At 42.1% G+C, this 18,267-nt stretch overlaps 1 protein-coding gene, 1 long non-coding RNA gene and 4 other non-coding genes across 7 annotated transcripts; 5 read left to right on the forward strand and 1 right to left on the reverse strand.

Annotated features, from left to right (window-relative positions):
* ism2b (isthmin 2b) lies at positions 1 to 11,064 on the forward strand. The gene is made up of 7 exons (XM_077712177.1): positions 1 to 152; positions 242 to 1,351; positions 5,891 to 6,139; positions 7,702 to 8,020; positions 9,373 to 9,510; positions 9,593 to 9,661; positions 10,245 to 11,064. Exons 2-7 carry the CDS (start codon positions 1,241 to 1,243, stop codon positions 10,760 to 10,762), a joined length of 1,404 nt encoding a protein of 467 aa, XP_077568303.1. The 5' UTR covers positions 1 to 152; positions 242 to 1,240; the 3' UTR covers positions 10,763 to 11,064.
* Positions 11,065 to 14,905: 3,841 nt separating this feature from the next.
* On the forward strand, positions 14,906 to 17,986 carry LOC144188436 (uncharacterized). 2 transcript variants are annotated; one of them, XR_013324939.1, is made up of 3 exons: positions 14,906 to 14,988; positions 17,672 to 17,747; positions 17,836 to 17,986. It is a non-coding gene; the product is annotated as an uncharacterized LOC144188436 (long non-coding RNA). The 2 variants fall into 2 exon arrangements; XR_013324940.1 differs by lacking the exon at positions 14,906 to 14,988 and adding an exon at positions 15,794 to 16,255.
* Positions 15,350 to 15,422, reverse strand: trnaa-agc (transfer RNA alanine (anticodon AGC)). The gene has a single exon. It is a non-coding gene; the product is annotated as a tRNA-Ala (tRNA).
* trnaa-agc (transfer RNA alanine (anticodon AGC)) lies at positions 15,519 to 15,591 on the forward strand. The gene has a single exon. It is a non-coding gene; the product is annotated as a tRNA-Ala (tRNA).
* On the forward strand, positions 15,675 to 15,747 carry trnaa-agc (transfer RNA alanine (anticodon AGC)). Its single transcript has one exon. It is a non-coding gene; the product is annotated as a tRNA-Ala (tRNA).
* Positions 15,831 to 15,903, forward strand: trnaa-agc (transfer RNA alanine (anticodon AGC)). The gene has a single exon. It is a non-coding gene; the product is annotated as a tRNA-Ala (tRNA).
* Positions 17,987 to 18,267: the final 281 nt, after the last annotated feature.

An 18,267-nucleotide genomic window follows, 5' to 3' on the forward strand; every position in this document is an offset into this window, starting at 1 on the left:
TTAAACTGTCTGTACTGAATTGGACCAAAAAGACCAATTTTGCTCATCCCTAGCCCATAGAAGTTTAAGAATCCATGTTATTCAAGGTTTGCGGGGGTGGTGGAGACTATCCCAGCAAACTATGGACACCAAGCAGGGGACACCCTAAATCGGTGACCACCCTATCGCATAGCCAAAGGAGCCTAGGGGCAATATTGAGTGTTAACCGGCCTAATCCGCATTGTTTTTGTTATATGGGAAGAAACCAGAGTACCCAGAGGAAACCCACGCATGTCCAGAGAGAACATGCAAACTCCACACAGGTGGACGTAACCTGGATTTGAACCCAGGACCCCAGAACTGTGAGCCCAACTCACACCCATACCTAGGGGCAATTTAGAGTGTCCAATCATCTTACTGTGCATTTTTTTATGTATGAAGAAACTGGAGTACTCGGAGGAAACCCACACAGAACATACAAACTCTACACAGGTGGACGTGATCTGGATTTTAACCCAGAACCCCAGAGCCGTGAGGCCGCCGCCCCAACCACTCATCCACCTGCCCACCCAATTGGAAATCTATAGCTGTCAATTGTAGCCTTTGGATTACGCAGTAAAGTATATATACTACTGTACTTTTACGTTGGTACTTTCCACGCACAGAGACGCAGCTGTTAGTAATGTATCACCCCCTCCCCACACGCACACAAACACGCGCGCACACGCACAGGCATCCACTTCATTTTAGAGCGTCGATCCTCGTAACCCGCGTGCGTAAAAAGGCACGTTTTACCGTTAACCGGATGGCGTTTAAGCAACAGGCGCATCAACCTGTGGATTTCAACTCCACGATGACTTGATGACGCATGAGCCACTTCGCCACGAGCTCCAGATGTCCGTGCATCGGAAGAAAAACACCCACGACGACGTGACTCACGACTTAAAGTAGTTGAATAAGCGGTCGCCGGTGCGGACGGGGAGTTCTAGGCTCCATTTTTTTTGGTGCGTGTGTATGCTTCTACTTAAAGCCACCGTGCCGAAGTTGTGTGGTTTTATGGGGCGGAGAGGCGTCGAGCTGAAGCCGCCGCCGCCGCCGACACATGGATAGCACGCGTGCGCATCTTCACCAAGTGGCACATTTTTGGCCAAGCGTTTAAAAGCTTTCCAAGTTACCCACGCGCACACGCGACCAAACTTAGTCGCGGAGAGGATCTCCAAATACTTTTTTTTAGACACATTTGCGCTTGTCCTCTAAGAAGATGCGTCAGGAGGTCTTGAGGAGACTTCGGATGTCCATCGTCATCTTCTGCCTGATTCTTCTTGGTTTGGCCACGGGATTCCCAAGTAGACACAGAAATGCGGCTCATAAGGTATGTTTTTTATTTAGTTTTTTAAATTTATTTACTCATTTTTTGGGTGGGGGACTGTTTTTTTTAAACAAGCTATAGAACCAGGTGAGTAAACATAAGTCAAATGTAGGTTGGGGAATTAAATTAAGCCTATTATAAGTACTGTATTTAGGGAATTTGTTTGTTTTAAGTAGGGGGAAAAGGTCGGTTATAATGAATAGGAAAGTAATGCATCGTAAAAATGTGCGTCTTAAATGATGTATACTATACCTTGTTTGTTGAAAACTGTTTAGTTGTTTTGTCTATTATTATATATGTTGTTGGAATAGATAACCATTCCATTCCTAATCATAGGTAATTATAAATCCAATTTATTTCACTTTAGAATTAAGCAAAGCTCATTCACATTAGTGCCAAATAAGGGGTTTCATATCTCATTTGTAACAACTAGCACTTCAACTTACTAATAGATGACATTTTCAAATAATGAATGATTCAGTTTAAAAAATCTTTCTTTGCCTTTCTTCAAATTGGTGCATTTTAAATGAACAGTGCAGAAAATACATATGTTTTCTCTATAATAAATCATATGAGAACACTTCTGTTCTTCTATGAGAAATTCTGATGGTTTCGACAACTTTAGGTTCAACAGTCCAAAAAAAGATTGAGTTTTTAAATATAGATATCAATTCATTGCATAATCTATTGGTTCTCGATGAACAAAAAGCTAAAATTTAGTATTACATTATACATTTCTGCACAGTGCACATATTTCCTCTTTGGGCGCACCTCTCTTCTAAACATAGTATAATAAAGTTTGCCATAGCTCTACTACAACAAACCCATCATTCTTTCTCACACACCCATCAATTTTATAGCTTGCGGCCCCTTTAAAGAGTGTTTTTGTTGCACGTGGAGATATTTGGATCAAAGTATGTTTGTTTCGAGTTCAGCTGACACTCCTTGTGTGGCCTCCAATGGATGCTCGTTTGACTCCCACCCCGCTCCCCACCCCCAAAAAAGGGGGCTGTAGTTTTACCTTCACCGTGACCAACAGGGTGTGTGTCCCCCACAAGTACTGGATGGAGAGATTAGTCCAGGAAAGAGAGGAGGAGGAGGAGGAGGAGGGGAGAGCCGGTAACGATATGCTTATGTAACCAGATAAGACGACCCTTCTGAATGTGTCGCGTTGCAGCTGGGGTCAAGTGTCATTCATTTGATTGTTTACGTTGCTCTTTTTTGTGTTAATGTGGAATTTCCTGTTTTGGGGTGCCCCCCCTATATAACACAAGAGGAGGCGTGTTGAGCTGAATATGGAGATCCTTCGGCCTGGTCTGTTTTCTCATCATGACCTTTCTAACCTTGGCGTAATTCGGCCATCCGTTTGTTTTCACTTTTTGCCCTTTTGCGGAAAAAAATGGCCATCAAAGAGGGGCAGTGGTTTATTGTTTTTCTGTAATGGTTTGGAAAGAGCCAAGTACAGAGGCCTTTGATATGTGCATGCATATAAATCACAAGAGGCTCACTGCTCACTCGCATTCTCCACACCCCTCAAGGTTCCAACTTTATCCTTCACCTCAACATTGGATGGATTCATCCCGTTTTCTTCGCTTTCATAGTGCATTCTTGTACGTTTCTATAAAATTCAGTCAGGCAAACTTGCACAATTACTTTCTGGCAATTCGTCAGCTTTGAAATATGCGTTTCCGTGCAGGTTTTTACAAAATGCAAGCCATTGACTGACTTTTTTTATTTGACTTGCAGACAAAAATGGGATATCTGAGTACTTTAAGTACTTGCAATAGGGAATTAAAACATTTTAGAATAGTGATGAAGTTCTCAAAAAGTGAGCCCCCTCTAGTGTTATGTGAAAGATTCATTATATAGAATTTTCTAATGATATTCAAATGTGTGAGCAATGTGTGAAATTAAAATACATGTAAGTAGCATTTGAGTATAAGTCGCAGGTCCTGCCAAACTATGGAAAAAGTGCAACTTATAGTTCAGAAAATACACTACCTTTACTACATTGGCGTATTTTAATTTCAGCTCCAGTACTAACAGGGACTAATATTTTTGAGTGGTACTTACTTTAAAATGTTGAAAAATCACTGTAATATTGTTTTCTTTGCAAAACAAGATGATTACAGTCATTGAGTAAAACCTATTAGAACGGTGATCTAAAAAAGTACAAATATAAGGTGATTTTTAATATTTTTTTGTAGTTTCACAGTTATCTGTACTTTCTTTTTCCACCTTTTGCCTCAATCTCTCAACAAGGTTTGTGTTAGGGTTGTCTTGGGGCCAGGAAGAGGTCCCCCCGACTGCATCCATACGGCGTTCCTGTTAAACACACCGCACGCCGTCAGCCTTGAGCCCTTTGATCAGAACCAAGGAGGAGGAGGAGGAGGAAAGCAGGATCACAGAAGATGAGGGGGAGGAAGAGAATGATATACAATGCAAAAGAACACAGGATCCAGATGTGTAGCAGGATGAGATGAGCAAGATGTGAAAGCATGCAGACGCCCATGTGACTCTGTCGTCGGTGTAGGTGGAAGGAAGGCCACGTGTGTAGAAAAGAAGGATGACTGGGTGTCAGTGGACAGATTAGATGCTAATAACAGGAAAGTTCAATTACGGCATTTCCTCCAAAAGTGGCCCGAGTGATTCATTTGCTCAATTTGCAAAGTAATCTGCAGGTGTTTCTTGAATAAGGGCTGTCAGCTGTTTGGTCAACAAATTGTTATACTTTCATGTTACAAAAGGAGTGGAATGTTAAACTGCCGCACACCAGTTCACGTCTTGGTTCTTATCAATGGGCGCACCTGGCTGAATAGAGCTGCTCGTCTAGGGAAGTTTGTACTTGTTGCATGGCTGGAAGACCAAGAACTTATGTAGTCTGTCTGGACAGTGATTTATTAATCGAGTTATTAGTTCATTTTAGGCCTAAATTCCAAAGGCTTGATACGTTGGGAGTATGCCATGTTCTGAAATTTCCTTAATAGTTCAACATTATTGATTTGTGTTGTTACAATACCATTTTTTTCATAAACTCACATAAATTATGAGATCTAAATAACCAAAATAGTTTAACATCAGTATAACAGAAGGGAAATTTCAGTGAAATAAGAAATAATTTGTCAATTTTGTTATGAAAATGCGTACCTTGCTGTCTTTTATTTTTAAACCTGGGCCTTTCACGGGATAAATCTCAAAAAGTACATATTTAATTATTATTATTTTCATTATCTTAGTAGTCGCTTAAAATGCTTGTATTTTAGTGCCCTATCAGAGACAATTTTGGTACTGAATGCGTTTTTAAGTACTTAAAATAAGACGAAAAGACAATAATTAGATTTTAATTGAAAATTGAATACTTTTTTATGAGATGTTTGGGCAGTTGGTCAACTACAAGACCTTAAGTGAGACGTTTAAAAAAAATGGTAGGACATTTTGGATCTATTGCACTTGAAGACCTTTAACTCTACCATCAACCTTGGTTCCTATGTTTGTGGAGGGGCGCCGGCTTCTGTTCATGTGTCATTCATCATGGTTGACAAGCTTCTTCTCTAAACAAGCTTTTTGTGTTCACATGCTTGCATTTGACCCCCCACATAACTTCTTTATGGGACAATCACAGGCACTGAGTAGAAAGTACGTCCTGTTCTCCATGCCGTGACTGTAAATCAGCCCTTTAGTCATTAATGCAGACATTTACTCTCCTAGCCCCCTCCTCAGCTACCGGTGGCCCATGTAGGGCACAAACTAGTACAATCTTCAAATTCCAGTCCACTAATATGTTTAGGTCAGTTAGCGTATTGACAATGAGTTGATGGAGGTTCAAAAAACTACACTTCATCTGTTTCCCGACTACTTCCATTCCCCAGTGCAAATTAGTCAGCTTGATATTATCAACGCAATTTACATCAATCCTATTCTGGTCCTCACAGTCTTCCAGTAAGGTTAAAATAAGTGGTGGACATGGTGGCCCTAGCTCAAGGCACATACACTAGTGCAGGGGTCTCACGCCTCCCAGGCCCTCTCATTAAAGCTAAAATAGGATCTTTCTGGCACAGACCTCTCTTTGTCCAATGCCTGGATGCCATGACTGTTGTGGGAAAGAAAGAGAATGAAATACACCAAGGCCGGTTAGTCACTTGGCTGGTGAGGTGCGTGCCTTTGGGTCTCTTGTGGTCAATCAGTTGCACGCTAGACATTTTTCACATTTCTTCTAAAGAAGGAATTATCTGGCAATTTGTGTCGTGTACTCAGAAATCCAATGTAGGGCCACATTTTGAATGGCAGAGGTCAATCAGCAGGTGTTCATTCATTCGTCATCTGTACCGTGCATCCTCGTAAGGGTTGCTGGAGACAATCCCAGCTGACATTGGTCGAAAGGCAGACTGCAGTCTAGAATGGTCACCAGTTAGGCATAGGGCAGACAGAGAGACAGACGACCATTCACACTCACAATCCTACCATCACCAGGTGGCAATCGATCCCACGCTTTGTCCCCAAAAGTCCAATGTGTCTTATGTGAGCTCATTTTTTTCCCCCCAGGGTCACGGCCACCAAGTTCACAGCGATGGGATCCAATATGACCCTGAGGCTTTTGAGATGGAGAACCAGGTGAGAAGTTTACCGGAACCCCCCAGCCATCAGAGGAAGTGGACGCACCCCCAGCACCGCTCTGTTGGAGTACTACCACAGCCAGAACCTGAGGAAGAAACCAAGCCCTTTATCCTTGATTTGAAGAATTTCCCAGAACTGGCCAATGCTGATCTCAACTCACAGAACCCCAACATACAGGTAAGCATGCCATGTTTGGGTTATTTTTGCAGGCAGACATATTGATGTAATCCCACAGTTCCAGTTTCCCATCAGTTCCTATTTTAGGCAAATGATTTAAAATGCAGAATGTGACAACATACCATAACCCAAGACACTAAAAACTAGGAAATATTTTGAGATCTTTTTGGCTCTCTGTTTAGTCTCTGAAAAAAAAAAAGAGTGGCCAGCCAAGGATAAGAAAGTCCTTATCTGGAAAGACAAATGATGCAGTTGACCTTGACCGTCCTCATTAATTTAATATGGTACTCGGGTTTCAATGACCTTGTTATTATAGAACATTTCCTTCGCTGTTTTATGCGCTTATGATTTTTAATTGTTTTTGAAGGATTTCCAGAGTTAGCTACCAAGTTAGATTTATGAGGGAAGTTCAAGGGTCAGATTTACCATTGATTCATATTGCTACAAATAATACTATATCATAAAATGTGTCATTTTTTATAGTCAAGTAGTTGTTGTTTTTTTCATTTAGTATCAGTGCATGTGTATGTCATTAAATTGAACAAATCCCATTCATGTTACTTCCTCCAAGACTTTAAAATAACCTCCAAAATATTACTTACCCTTGAGTCTTCACGTACGCACTGTAGCATCTAAGATGACTCATAGAGGTAATGGGAAGTAGTTGCTTGGAAGAAATGCTCACATTATATCCTTGAAAGGGTTATTAGAATGCCAAAATGCTCACGTCTGACTGTGTTGTGTGACGATAGCGTCATCAGAGGCGTCATTCGATGCTTCATTACTTGTGACGCTATTGGAAAAGTGGAAAGTCACTGATGCGCTTCAAAGGTAAAAATCTTAAGGTGATAGATGTTTTCAAACTTTTTTTTTAAAAACAGACACGTCTTGCACAATCGCACAATATTAATATGAAATACAATGACTTTCTGTTGAGATGTGTGTCTCTCTCTCTTTGCCCAAACTTTGTAAATATTAAGAAAGCCACCATACACCCCAAGTTATAATTTTGATCAACTTTCAAGACCTCTGCTAAATGCAGCATTAATGTTCACTAAGTGAGTGTTAAAATTGAACCTTTACAAAGTTAGAATCTCTGCAGACATTAACTTTTCTGAAAATTTTGATTTTGGAATCATTTTGGAGGTTTATAGGATTCCTGCTGATAAAACTTAGATGAGAATGACAAGTGTTAATATAATATAATTAAAAGGTTTTCAGATGGTGATTTTTTTCAATGCACAGTGTGTGGCAGCTCAGAAAACGTTGGAAAACAGCGTCCTAACTGATCAATCAAAAGGAATGGCAGATTTACATTTATTTAAAGAAAGGACAGTTGCCCAGGATTTCATAAATCCAAACATACTCCATGGCTTATTTGTTGTTTTTTTTTGTCTAAAATGTTGTAATAAGAAGAAGACAATTCCAAATCTAATTTTAAATATGTACATTAAAAGTTTACATCAAAAGTTTAATGGGAAATCCCCAATTTCTAATTTAGAACAAAATGTGATTATTTCAGATCGTGATGGACCTATAAGAATTTCACTTTCTCATTTCAGGTCACCATCGAGGTAGTGGATGACCCCCAGATGGAGATGGAAATGGACCTGGCCAAGGACAATGACTGGATCGCATCCTCGTCTCCCTCTTCTTCCTCAGTGGATTGGCTTGGAGGAAAGAAGCTTTTCTGGCCTCTTTTCTGGACTTACACCGACTCCGGGGAGGACGGTACCAGCCGCTCCACTTTAGAAGAAACTGGTGAGGAAGAGGAAGAAGATTATTCTCTGTACGGCAGCGAGGAACCCTCCCTTAGCGGAATCGGTGGCGACTGGGGGAACTACTGGAACGAAGGCTGGGATCCAATACAGACCTACTACGGTAAGCCACCAGACTTTAGCCCGGCGATAAAACCCATAAGGGCAATATTTGGGAATGTGTACTCGGACAAAGTGGATAATGGGAATGGCCGAGCCTTGTGGAACAACAGAGGGGGTTTCACAACGCCGCACGCCAAACAGTCCCAGAGCGGCAAACAATGTCGGCGTGCGAGGCAGGACGTGCGCTGGACCATCCAAACATTGCGGCTTCTGGCCACTTTGAAGTCGACACTGGTGGCGATGGTGGCCTTTTGAAGATGGCTCCGATGCGCTCGCTAATGGCAGCGTGAGGCGGCCACTGTTCTCGGAGACAAAACAGCCCTCTGCTTGTGGACAATTAGAGGGCGCATTGGGGAACGCAGACTGACAGGGGCCATTCCGATGGTCCTTTCATCCTCGGTCGGGTCCCCACGGGCTCCCCCGCCATCCCAACGGCCCTCTCTGCCCTTTGCCGCTCGGCCTTTTGAGCCCGTTGAAGAATTTCTAAAGGGGGGTTGGAGGGCGGGGGGGCTTTCTGGCGTTCTACATCACTATCTATCCCCTTCTGTTTTGCCTGATTTGCAAATGTCAGCCGGCAATTGGTGTCGGAGGCAAACGGCGAGTAGAAAGAACTCATTTCGGGCGGGCGCCACTCCCAAATGACAGAGCGGGTTGTCAAATGGAGGAGCAGGTAGCCGAAAAACATGTTTTGCCCGTCAACATTTCCCTCACGCATGCAGACGACGTGCAAGCCGGAGGCAACAATGCCCATTAAGTGGTCACTTCTGAAGGACTTTGCGCACATAAATCAAGGACGTCTAACTGTAGCTTCTTCTGTAATTAAGACGCTCCTGAGACCTCATTCCCGTACGGCCACATGGCGAGGTGGCAACGCCTATAAAAGTCAAATTGGATGCGTGCTACACCCAAGCTGGTATTTCTGCACCCGCTTCGCCTTTAATCAAGAGCGGCTTGTTTTCAGTGTTATTAACGCCACAAGAAAACGCGCAGAGACGCCGCAGCACAGCTTCGCTCTCTAATTTCATTTCAGGCCTCGCAAAAAAAGAATTTGGCTGGGGATGGGAAAGGTTAGATCAAGAGAAAATGGTCACTTGTATGGAATGACATCGCCTGGAAACTTTGTACACATTCTGCTCAAGTGCATGTCGAGTTCACGGCTGTGCACAAATTCTGGAGACTTTTGGGTTCGTGATCCCCATAAATCCTTTGAAGATTGTTGTTTTTCACTGCCAGGCTGCTCTCGTCTTCGCATGAGCTCTGTCAACATGTCAATTATATCGCAAAACGCGCTACGCACTTTGCCAGGGCAGCAGGGCTGCTATTTATCCAAATTTGTGTTTGTGACTCCCGCAGAGAAGGAAACGGACGAGTGGACTCCGTGGTCTCCTTGCTCGGCCACGTGTGGACCCGGCGAGAGGAAAAGGACAAAGTCTTGCGGCTATTCGTGTACGTTGACGGAAGCCGCCAAGTGTGACTTGGAACCCTGTCCCGGTGAGATTTGACAACCGCATGAGTAGTGATATGATGCATAGTTTCAGTAGGTTCAACTATAAACTCATTTTTCCACTCGCAGGTGAGGTCAATACGGTGGTGGAGCCTTTTCCTTTCGATTTGGAGAATGGCACCGAGCCATTTGGAACAGGTCAGTGTCTCCTTTAAATTCATTTGAAAACCTCAATTGATATTAGGGAGCATCTTCAATGAAAACACATTAGAATCAGTCATTTTTAATCTATATTAAGATCTGCATAGGCCAAAAAGATAAGCATTTTTTTTTGCATTCATTGATTTTTCATAATACATACCAACTGGGTGACACCCTGAATTGGTGATTTATTTGGATTTTATTCTGCTTTTCCGACCTTAGTAATAAATAGTTTGAAGTTGAACAAGTTGTTCGGGATCTGCAGACTTTAACTTTTAGCCATGTAAGGTCAGTACAAAAAAAATAAGATTTTGAAATACTTTTTTTTGTTTCCTTAATTCCAGTTGCTAAAAAAAATGATGAGAAAAACTATATACTATGACAGTTTTAAATGACATTTTCAGCAATGCAAAAAGTGTACCGTAGCTTAAAAATGTTTGCGGAACGCTGTTTCAGAGCTCCCATCTGCCAGCTGTAAGCGTTAAAATAAATAAGTCAGACCTGTATGTAATTGGCCGGCCCGGAAAACACGTTAATTGCAATGGTGGTGCACGTGCTGATGCTGTCATCTTTGCTCCAGATGTGCACAGCTGTGAAAAGTGGCTGAACTGCAAAAGCGACTTTCTCCAGCGCTACCTCCGCCAGGTGTTTCTGGAGCTGCCCAGCTGCCCTTGCTCCTTCCCTTCCGAAGTGGCGTACACGGTGGTCAGCGTCTACGACGACTCCCGCGGACGGACGTTCCGCTGGCGCGACGCCAGCGGCCCCAAGGAGCGCCTCGACGTCTACAAGCCGTCGGCGCGCGGCTGCATCCGCTCGGCGCTCTCCGGCGACTCGTCCACTCTGGCGGCGCAGCACTGCTGCTACGACGAGCGCGGGCGACTCATCACCAGGGGCAAAGGCGCCGGCATGCCCAACTTGATCAGCACCGAGTTCTCGCCGGAGTTGCATTTCAAAGTCGACGTGTTGCCCTGGATCCTGTGCAAGGGGGACTGGAGCCGCTTCCACGCCGTGCGACCGCCCAACAACGGCTTGGAGTGTCCGGAGAACCCCCATCAGGACGTGTTCATGAACGAACTAGAGGAAGCCAGAGAGTACTGATGGACCGCGGCCATGATGGCGGCCTACCTTTCAAAGTCATGTACCGTTTGTCTCAAGCATGCGGCAGCCGTTTACTCTCACGCGTTACCAAGAGAAATCCTCCCCCGATCTCCTTTTCACCAGGCGCCGCCGCCGACGAAGGAAGCCAATGGCACAAATGGCGGGGAATGCAAAATTGGACATCCTCGTTTTCAGTTTTGGACCCCCCGCTACTGTCTTTCTTTGTGTTTACTTCAAGATCCAGATCATGCTTTGTGTAGTTTTGACTCGAGGGATTGGAGACGTACAGGTTGGTTGGGTGGTTGGTTGGGTGGTTGGTTTTGTTGGTCTGTTGGTTGGTTGGTTGGTTGGTTGGTTGGTTGGTTGGTTGGTTGGTTGGTTGGTTGGTTGGTTGGTTGGTTGGTTGGTTGGTTGGTTGGTTGGTTGGTTGGTTGGTTGGTTGGTTGGTTGGTTGGTTGGTTGGTTGGTTGTTGGTTGGTGGGTGGGTGGGTGGGTGGGTGGGTGCTTGTATGGGTTGGTTGGTTGGTTGGTTGGTTGGTTGGTCTGTTGGTTGGTTGTTGGATGGTTGGTTAGTTGGTTGGTTAGTTGGTTGGTTGGTTGGATGGTCGGTTGGTTGGTTGGTTGTCCGTCCTCAACCAAGATACTACACTCTTAAACAGAAAGTCCTGTTTTGACATCATCTGGAATCAAGGTTGTGAATGGTGATAAGATGTTTATAGACCGTCATTTTGTCAACAATGAGAAAGCCAGTGGAAAAAGAGGAAGTGGCTGCCAAAGAGTTGAAAAGCAGTGTTTGGTGCCGACGTACGTTCAAACTTCTTCGTGTCAATGGTGCATAAGGGCTCAATACTTCTGTGGTCTTTGTGTCTCTGCCGTGTTCTCAGGGGGACTCCAAAAGTAACTGCCATGAAGATGATGTCGTCCATTTACCTCGAATTTGTCCTGATATCAAGCAGGGAGTATCAGGTGTGGGGGCCATCCAGATCAGAGGGTTTTTCTTTGGTTGGGTCATTATATCAACAAAAGCACACACACACACTTACACACATTCAGTAGTTCAATAAAATAGTGAAGGAATGGTCTTTTCAATCTGATCTCTTTCTATGGATGCTGGCTCCAAATCCTTTTTCTTTCTTCAGGAACTGAACTCATTTGAATGGAAGGCACTTTATTTAAGCTATATGTACTGTATATAGAAATTCAAAAGATTTATTGATTGACAGATGATGTGAAAATGGCCCTATCAAGTGTTATTATGGACAAAAGCATGATATTTTTTGTGGTTTCTGAACCTAGTTTGACATCTATGGTGTTGTACAGTATTTATTTGTCTGATCTTTCTCTTTTTTTTTAAAGCTTTCAAGCAGGGTGCATTGGTCGGACTGACAAATGAAGGCACCACATTTTAAACAACAACAAAAAATAAGGAATAACTCGCATTGCTTCCCAAGTGCTTGTGTTGTTGTACTGCAATGCTCATTATTGTTGCAATCATGCTGAAGAAATACGTATAAAAATTATTGCATTCATCAGACTTTTTTTGTGACATTTCTTCTTCATTTCTTAAGGCCAAGAAAGCAAATCAGGTTCTTCTAAAAAGGGGAGGGCGTGGCTGAAGTTAATGGTCTGTGACCCTGCAGTTTGTTTGTCGCTGTCTCCCTTGATGAGAACTAATGGGGTTGTTTGTCTTCTATACGTTTGGAAAAATAATTCAACAAAGTCTACTCAGAGTTGTTCTTGTGTAAACTTCAATTTGGATACATCAAGGCAAGAGTTTTAGGAAACCTACGGTTTGTGGGTTGGGGGTTTGAAATACAGAAGAACCTCGGGGGAAAACACCAATCTTCATAACATTGCTTTGAAGATTGATCAGAATGTTTTGCTTTCCACAGGATTCAATACCATCGAGCAAGGTCAATCATGGAAATCTGTAAGCTTGACTCCCAGCTTTCGTGTTACCCCGTGTGCAGAGACCAGTCGTTAAACCAGTGAGACACAATTAGCAAAGTGGTGTACCAATGTTATATTACGACTTTCATGACTAACTGTCTGTTCACTCGATATGAAAAAGCCTTGGTCGGTCTACTGTGGTCCACAGTAGATGAGGACAGAGTCGGAGGCCAGCCAAACACATGTTGAGCACATTGCAGCTATAGCGTAAACAGACAAATAACTGCATGTGTGTAAAAGGACAGGTATTTAGTTCTTAACAGCAAACTAAACTGCACTACGGGGTGCACCGTACTGTGAACACTACTCTAAATGCAGGTTTTTTGTAGAATAGTGTAGAAACAGCACAAAAGTGCAGTAAAGTACACAGACATTATTGTAACTAGTAATCAACCTAGCAACAGTATTCCTTAAAATTGAGAATTCATGGTATCTTCTGTTAGATTATTACTGTATTTTCCGCACTATAGAGTGCAACCAAAAGACTTCAATTTTCTCAAAAATTGGCAGTAAGCCTTATAATCCGATGCACCTTATATATGGATCAATATTGGTTAATAATTGAATGAAATTTATTTTAGCACAGCTCTATCTAGTGCATGTATAACAAAATCCCCTACTACTACTATTACTACTAATGCATTTTATGAAACATCTGAGTTTTTTTTGTCAATTTTATGAATTAATTTGTATCCAAATAATGCTCTGCTATCATCAATTCCAAAGTCACCAGTTGTAGTATTTCATAGCCTCTATAAGTATTTTACAAAACATTCAAATATCTATCTTCAATTTCCCACAAACCCATTATTCCCTTAAAAACTCCAACTTTATTTTCATCTACGAGAGGCTTTGATTTGCAACCAAAACACGAGCCGGCCTACAAAGTCCATCTAAAAATCTGTGGCGACCTTCCAAAGACCAAAGCGACCAAAATCAGCGTAGCACGACTCCTTTTACAAGTATATATGTGAATATACACGTATAAATAAATGATTGAATGAAGTAAAGGTGGCCGCTTAGTTGGACAGATGTGTTTGCTTTTGAGTGGCTGGCAGCAATATGAGATTTCCTGTGGGTGTACCGCAGGCTGCTCCAAGCTGCAAACAGCGTGGCCCTGTTCAGAACACACACATACAAAACAGGCACCCCCACCAGCCTCAGGCTCCCTGCCTGCATGCAGACTCCCTGCAAACAAACCAGACACGCAGTGCATCAATGCTCAAGTGTCCACACAAGCATTTGAGCCGCTCTACCTGCTGGATTTGCCCCCACACACAAAATACCAGTGGACCTTAAATCTTGCGGATTATGCGGCCTTGGATTTATCCCATTCCTTAGGCGGCTTGAAACACTGGGACACTTTGTCTGGATATTGCAGGTTGAAACCTTAACTCAAGAGAACCAATATGAAGGTTTTCTTTACTTGGGCATATCTTGGTTTGTAAACTGGCGGAATGTCAGGAAACACAACATATTTGGAAAAAAAATGTTTTCAGTACATATACTAAAGAAGTCGTCCTAATTGGGCAGAATATTAATTTTCTTGGGTTATATTACAACTTTATGGTAAACTACTTGACATGGGGTGGGCCAGACTATGAGTGGTTAGTGTGTCTGCCTCACAGTTCTGGGGTCCTGGGTTCAAATCCAAGTTGGTAGGCTGATTGGACACTCTAAATTGCCCCTAGGTGTTCGTGTGAATGTTTTTTTTTATCTCCTTGTGCCCTGTGATTGGCTGGCCACCTATTCAGGGTGCCCCCTGCCTCTCGCCCGAAGTCAGCTGGGATAGGCTCCAGCACCCCCGTGACTATTATACTTAACATAATACCTAGAATTTTTTGGCCGTACCAGTTCAAATGGATTGGGCACCTTTCTATTCCACTAACTACATTAAACATTTTGGGATCATAATTTGCGGTGTAAAATTCCCCTTACTGGTGGAAATTGGCTATTTAATGTAAGGAAATTTGAAAGTAAATAGCAGCCAAAGTGCGTGCATTCTAGGAAATGCTGAAGCGGCAAGAATACTAGTTAGAACAATTTTCACACTCAATTAAACAAAAAAAAGTGTGTGCTATTATTACTGCCAAACTTGCACGTTATGGGGAGAAAATAGTTTTATGTCGCCCTCCTGTGGTCAAAATTTGTATTGCATCTTGACGTCAGCTGACTTCCTTTTTGCGGTGCACGTTGAGTTCAATAATGGAGTTCTCCATTGGCGTAGTCAGTGACAATTTTCATCTCCATCAACGGGCTGATCATCAAAGTAAACAGTAGGTGTTGACGCCAACACTTACATTTCAATCATCACAATGCTGCTGGAGACGAGTGTAATTGTTTTATCAGCAGTTGAGAAGAGCAAAAGGCGTTCGAGTGAAGTCAAGCGTACAACTTTGTTATCTACGTGTTGATCCGCTCTACTTTGCAATAATATATTGCTCCGATTTTTTGCTCCTACAAGGCGTGGGTAGGGAGATTGACTTTGAGTTCATAATACGTGTCAAAAGGTAGCTACAATACTACAAAGTAATGCCTTTGTGCTCAGATCAAATACGTATGTATCACGTATATAGTGTGTTGGAAGTTTCCGGAAGCAAGTGAGGGTTCAATGTAAGGTTAGCAGTGCAAAATGATTGGAGGATGCGGGCATCGATCCCGCTACCTCTCGCATGCTAAGCGAGCGCTCTACCATTTGAGCTAATCCCCCACGCTTTTAAGCGAATGTGACATCCTCCTCCAAACGTAAAGAAAAGGAACGCACAACTCTGATACTATCAGTGTCGGCAAACCGTGTCGGTTTAACGGGGGATTAGCTCAAATGGTAGAGCGCTCGCTTAGCATGCGAGAGGTAGCGGGATCGATGCCCGCATCCTCCAAAAGTTTTGCACTGTTAACCTTACATTGGACTCCAAACATAATTAAGTGAGCTGCACAAAATCGTATTACATTGTAACCAGACGGGGGATTAGCTCAAATGGTAGAGCGCTCGCTTAGCATGCGAGAGGTAGCGGGATCGATGCCCGCATCCTCCAAATGTTTTGCACTGTTAACCTTACATTGGACTCCAAACATAATTAAGTGAGCTGCACAAAATCGTATTACATTGTAACCAGACGGGGGATTAGCTCAAATGGTAGAGCGCTCGCTTAGCATGCGAGAGGTAGCGGGATCGATGCCCGCATCCTCCAATTGTTTTGCAATGTACGTATATTATACGTATACCCTTAAATCCTAAATAAACGTTTGTATACAAAAATAAACCATTTACATAGCTAAAACACTATTAAAAAGGATTGGTATTTTTATTGATGTATAGGGGAATTCCATAGATGAGCAGCAAGATCCTCACTTTACTGTATGAGCGTGGTAATTGCAAAATTACGCCACGCCACAGGAGGGCAGTAGTTGTTGGCTGCAACAAAAAAGAACAGCTATTGTGCGTAGGCCAACCAGCTGTTTAAATTTGGCACATGCGCGGTATCTCATTCTTTCAGGAAGCCATTTCACTTCCGTCGGTCGAGACACATGCATCCGAACGAGGTAAGTTCTCTTGCGTTTTACGATCATAAGTGCGTTTTATCACGCCATCGTGATACTTATTAGTAATCGATTGAGCCCAAAACGCCGGTTAATCTGTTACTTTAACGCCAGCTTCAATACACCGTCGACAATTGAAGTTTGAGATCCTTTTCCTCTCCAGATGTGTGCCGCATCTGACTAGCTATTTTAGCATTAGTGACACGACGACACTTTTCATTTGGCTTTAATCGTATTGTCCGTTTTCTGTCCATTATTCCGTCGTGTAGAAATACTTTTAATCTAATCAAACAAAGTCGAGATGTCAACGTAAGTATAGTTAGTTTGATGGGTAGATGAGATCCAGTGGCACGACTTGTGTTGTATGTAAACAGATTTCACACTTAACATTATTGATGCAAAAATAGTTGCGTCAACTTTCTTATAACTGTTATCGCTACTGTGTATATTTAATCGCCTTATCTGTACTAAACGCCTCAATTTTTAATTGTTCTGATTTCGCTCTAAACATTATTGATGCAAAAATAGTTACGTCTACTTCTAACTGTTATTGCTACTGTGTATATTTAATCACCTTGTCTGATAAAGGGAAAAGCACAGCACGGCGCACTAACTTATTTTCATTTATTAGCTTGATCGTATATTACTTAGTTTTTTTGTCAGATTTATCAACATGAGTATAGTTAGTTTGATGGGTAGATGCTCTCTCCTAAATTACATCCAGTGGTACAACTAATGTTGTATGTAAAGATAGATTTCACCACAAGTTCTAAACACCCATTTCCAATTTGTAATTGTTCTGATTTCACACTAAAGATGTATTGATAAAAAAATAGTTTTCAACTTTCTCCTAACCCAGTGCTTCTCAAATAGTGGGGCGCGCCCCCCCTGGGGGGGCGTGGTGCGATACCTTTGGGGGTCGTGTAACCCCGGAGGAACAGGATTTTATTTGGCCGTACTAGTATAAAGTGTAATTGCGCATCCACTATAGTAGCTGGCCGTGGCGCTCATTTTTTTATTTCAGGCATTGATGCACTTAATCTTTTCTGTTGCAGACTTAAAACAAGATTTAATAGTTATTCTTTGTTTGTTTGACTATTTCTTTCTTTTTTTCCTTTTTTTTAATGTTAATAAGGATAAAATGTTGTACTTATAACAATTTTATAAAATGATTTTATTTATAGTCACGCGAATAGTTTTTCCCCTTGCTAGGAGGGGCCTAACAGAAAATAATTGAGATTGTATATTTAATCGCCTTGTCTGAAAAAAGGGAAAAGAATAGCACGTAGCACTCACTAACTTATTTTCATTCATTATCTTGATTGTATATTATTAAGTTTGTTGTAAGATTATTCCATCTTGCAATAATAGTTTTGCAACTCCCAACTAGTTTGCTTAAATCAAGTTCTCTCTTTTTAGCATCTGGATGCAGCTCTTCCAGAGTGCCCAGAACACGTCCTTGAGGTTAAAGGAGAGGAGATTGGGCCAGATCAAGGTAAAATTAATTCAAAAAAAACATTAAGCCTTTTTGGTGAATCTTGATTCTCTATATTAAGTTTTGTTTTCTTCTTTGTACACATCAGGTCCACGTTCAGACGATCTTCGCAGGTTGCCCACTTGTGACATATCTGCACTTCAGAGATGACTGGCAGGCTTCTCAAAGGTTAATGTATTTGTTTATTGCAAAGTATCCAAGTCTTCATCCAAACTAAATAAAAGCTTTAAACGTTATAATCTTGTGGAACTCAATGATGTGATATCTGATCTTTATGGTGAGGTTTCACTGAACGTCAGTTGGTGTTGTGGACTTCTTATATAGGTAAAGTCCACAAGGATCTTATTAAAGATTTCAAACTTCATTTGTTAAAGTAGATTTTTCCTAAGTCAGTTTCCCAAGTACAAGACTAGTGTTTATTCTTTCTTCCAAGTGTTTACTCCCCTTGGTTTTTAAAAAAAATTAAATCCTAAATATATTATTTCTCCAGCTTTTTTAAAAAAATCTAAGAGTTAACTGC

The sequence above is a fragment of the Stigmatopora nigra genome, chromosome 2 (genome assembly GCF_051989575.1).
Source record: "Stigmatopora nigra isolate UIUO_SnigA chromosome 2, RoL_Snig_1.1, whole genome shotgun sequence".
NCBI lineage: Eukaryota > Metazoa > Chordata > Actinopteri > Syngnathiformes > Syngnathidae > Stigmatopora > Stigmatopora nigra.